Source organism: Artemia franciscana, unplaced genomic scaffold, assembly GCF_032884065.1.
Source record: "Artemia franciscana unplaced genomic scaffold, ASM3288406v1 Scaffold_8114, whole genome shotgun sequence".
In the NCBI taxonomy this organism is placed as follows: domain Eukaryota; kingdom Metazoa; phylum Arthropoda; class Branchiopoda; order Anostraca; family Artemiidae; genus Artemia; species Artemia franciscana.
This window is the reverse complement of record NW_027068122.1, coordinates 2,104-6,166: the sequence shown is the minus strand read 5'-3', so window position 1 is coordinate 6,166 and position 4,063 is coordinate 2,104. Positions and strand designations below refer to the sequence as shown.

The window sequence follows — 4,063 nt, the reverse complement described above, 5'->3', positions numbered from 1 at the left end:
AACTGAAACTTATAGTCAGCATCAACAACTGCCATCAGTACAACACTAAAGAATCTCTTGTGGCAGAAATACGTAGAGCCACTGTTTTCTGGGCATCTCAACCTGATATATTTTCCATCAATTGCTCCTATGCAATTTGGAAAGTCCCACCGCCTCATAAACTTGTCAGCGATTGTCTGGAACGTGGATTGGGTTGGTGGCTTCAAACATTGGCTTTTCATGCTAGTCCAAATGGCCTCTGTCGTTTCTGCCACTATAAGAGTGACTGTCGAACGGCCAATCAAATACTGGTAGGACAAAGACCTCTTTGACTCTCCTGTAGCAAGATGCCTGATCGTCAGTGCAAGTCTCGTAGCTGCTGAAATAGGTCTCCTCCAATTGGTATGTTTCTTCTCAATCTTACTTTTAACAATTGCTAAGAGTTCCTTGAATTTTGTAGGAGTCATTCTAAGGTATTCGAAATACCATTGTGGATCTTCCTTTTCTAGATCCTGCACCAATTTGCTGAAGGCACCATCTGTTTCTCTTTTTCTAAGGACTGGTCTGACCCACCACCTCCGTGTAGCTTGTTTTGCACTTCCATATAGCTGCTCCTATAAGAAACAAAGAATATAAACATAGGTCTCTATTAAAAGAAAGCTGGAATAGGTCTTTGATAGTGAACATTTTCAAGCCCTTGACAAGCATAGTGAAACAGGAAACACTTATAATTGTTGCAAAATAGCAAAGGGCAAACTACAATTTTTTTTAAATCCATTATTTTTCTTAGCTGTTTTTCTGTAGATGAGGTTATTATGAGCCTTTTGCAGCATAGCCTGTACCCAGCTTTGTTTAGTGTAAAGCAGTAACTTACTTTCAAGACTTAAGAGACTTTCATACATTTAGCATAGCCTGTACCCAGCTTTGTTTAGTGATTTATACCGGGATGTAAAGCAGTAACTTACTTTCAAGAGACTTTCATACATTTAGCGTAGCCTGTACCCAGCTTTGTTTAGTTATTTATACCGGGATGTAAAGCAGTAACTTACTTTCAAGACTACATGCAACCTGATCTAAATAAAGATGCTATTGTAGAGTATCAAAGAGAAGCCTACAAGTATATCCCAATTGCAGTAAAGGCACATTACAAAGAACAAGAACCTACAGGAACAGGTTCATAGTATACCGTTGGAGTGGTAAAGAAACTAGAAAATTGCAAAAATTAAGATAAAGAACTAAGAAGAAGATTAAAAAGAAACTTTGAAAATTGCAAGTACAGTACTAAGTACATAGAGCAAGTAATATTAGCAAATTAATGAGATCATAGCTGCACTTTTTTTTTCTCTCATGCTTGTTAAACTAACACATCCATTTTGCAACAGTTGTGCACCAGGCTCTTTGGATGATTCTTCTGCCCAGGGAAATCCCATAGAGGAGTAAATAATTACTGTCTAGGAGAATCTGATTTTGGAAGGAAAACCTTTGAATATCTCTGTCTAGAAAACTGTAAGTCCTGTTACCTATTCTATTGAACTATAAGAGGGTCAGGGAGGTGTCACTGATCAAGTTAATACTTTCTTAGGTCTGTAGAACCAGTGGGGTCCAGAAGGTTTTCTGGATGACCACTTTTTTGATAGGTGATAATTCCAGGGGCTGATGGCCTGCTCTAGGTGACCTCACTGTGAACTGATAACCCAGACAGGGTCATCAGTCCATAGAGATGTTACCCAGATTTAGAAAATAGGCCATCACTCTATAGACTGATCACCCATATTCCAGACTAGGTCAACACTTTATAGAGAGATCACCCAGACTTCAAGAATGAGCCACCAATCCCTAAAATAATGACCTGTTAAATGAGTGGTTACCCAGAAAAACTTGTGGACCCCACTGTCTAGAACAAATATTTCTATTTTCCAGCTTCATTCATCCCTGTCATACAAGATTCTCAAAAAAAAAATGGTGACCCAGCTTTAGCAGAGACAGCATAAGGTATAAGTGACTTGCTAACATTTAGAAAAAGCTACATGCAACCTGATCTGAATAAGGATGCTATTGTACAGTATCAAAGAGAAGCTGACAGGTATATCCAAAATGCAGTAAAGGCATATTACAAAGACAAAGAACAGGTTCATAGAATTCCATTGCAGTGGTAAAGTAACAAGAAAATTACAAAAATTAAGGTAAAAAAGAACTGAGAAGAAGATTAACAAGAAACTATGAAAATTACAAGTACAGTACTAAGTGCATACAGCAAGTAATATTAGCGAATTAAGATCATAGCTGCACTTTTTTTCTCTCTTGCTTGTTAAACTGACTTATCCATCTACCAACAGTTGTGCACCAGGTTCTTTGTATGATTCGTCTGCCCAGGGAAAATCCATAGAGGATTAAATAATTACTGTCTAGGATAATTTTATTTTGGAAGGAAAACTTTCTCGATGACCACTTTTTTGATAGGTAATAATTCCAGGGACTGATAGCCCATCCTTCAATTGTCCAAATCTAAGGTGACCTCTCTAAGAACTGGTGGCCTGGACTAAGTGACCTCTCCGTGAGCTGATAACCCAACCTGGGGCATCAGTCCATAGAGAGGATTTAGAGAATAGGCAATCACTCTATAGACTGATCACCCACATTCCAAACTAGGTCATCAGTCCATAGAGAGATCACCCAGATTTTAAGAATAGGCCATCAACCATTAGAATAATGGCCTGTCAAGAGAGTGGTTACCCAAAAAAACTTGTGGACCCCACTGTCGAGAGCTGAAATATTTCTATTTTCCAGCTTCAGTCATCCCTGTCATACAGGATTCTCCAAAAAACTGGTGACCCAACTTTAGCTATACATCCTATGTAAACCTAAAAGCAACAACTTGCCTGCTTTCTTCGCTTACTCAGAAGATACGCTGCAATAGCCTTCTTCTGGATTTGGCTTAATGCTCTCATTGCTTCAGTTTGAAAATCTGATTTGAAAAATCGTGTCCGATTTGACGCAGCAGTGGGAACTATGGAATAGAGCTTGTCGCAGCGACGCAAAAGTCTGCGTTTCAGTGTGAACACTCCATCCGATTCTGTCGTACGTCTCTTCCGACAGGCAAAAAATCGTGTCGGGATTGACGCAGCAGTGTGAACTAAGGGTAAAAGTTGACAAAAAAGGTTTTAAATGGTTTTTTCGCAACTCCAGGGCAAGATTTACGTTCTTTTTTTCAAGTTCAAATAAGTAAAATCCCATGTAAAACTTCAAATCGCCTAATACGCGAAGAAGAAAAATAATTTAGTACAATTTCTTGGGTTCTCTCAAACCTTCGGTTGTACTAGTTATTCTTCTTCCGACAACTCAGCAAAGCCTTGTTTTTATTATGGCCTTTTCTGGCACCAGATCTGGCTTTGCCGCTTTTTGGACGACAGTTTTCATTTTTGTCGTTTTTGGCAAAAATTCGAAAGCGCAGTCTAATTTCAGGAATTGTAGAAGATTCTGAATCATTTGTGCTGCGTTTGAGGTGCTACAGGAACGTAAAGAAAAGTTGGACTACATCTAAGATGAATGACCAAATGTTTTGTTTAGTTTCTTTCGTTTTCAGCCAAAATGTCTACTCCGTACGGCGAGAAAACGAAAACGGTGATAAAACCTGTCTTCACTATGAGATGCCCCAGCCGTCTCGGCCGGAAAGCTTCATAATGAAGACATGGCTTAAAAGATTTGCGCCAGTTAGACCACAGACACGGTGTCTGTCGCTGCCGACATAGCTTAATTGCCCTGGCTCCCTTTTTTCCTTTAGTAGCATATCAGATCTTCTGCAAAATTTTGTCGACCATTTCCCGCAGACTGATATCAAAAAGCGATTGAAACGCGGCTTGGATTGGAACGTGCTGCACATCCTTTTCACCTGGCTTTCGCCAACGCGTTTGGTAACGCTGCTCTCGCAAAAATACACAACCACAGCGTTATTTCATCCGACATTAATGTATTCATGAAATCAATTAACTAAGAGATCAAACTTGATAAGGAGAGAGATAATGGCAAGACAAATATCACTTGTTCTGTATAAAGCTAATTTACGAAAGTAAAACAGTTCAAAATA

At 39.2% G+C, this 4,063-nt stretch overlaps 1 protein-coding gene across 1 annotated transcript; it reads right to left on the bottom strand.

The window, feature by feature from the left end:
- Window positions 1–9: 9 nt before the first annotated feature.
- Window positions 10–3,116, bottom strand: LOC136043678 (uncharacterized; the record flags this gene model as incomplete). Its single annotated transcript, XM_065728572.1, has 2 exons — window positions 2,859–3,116; window positions 10–593 (listed from the first exon to the last, which is right to left on the bottom strand). Coding segments are annotated over exons 1-2 (653 nt in total), but the record flags the coding sequence as incomplete, so codon positions are not given.
- Between the last annotated feature and the right edge of the window lie 947 nt (window positions 3,117–4,063).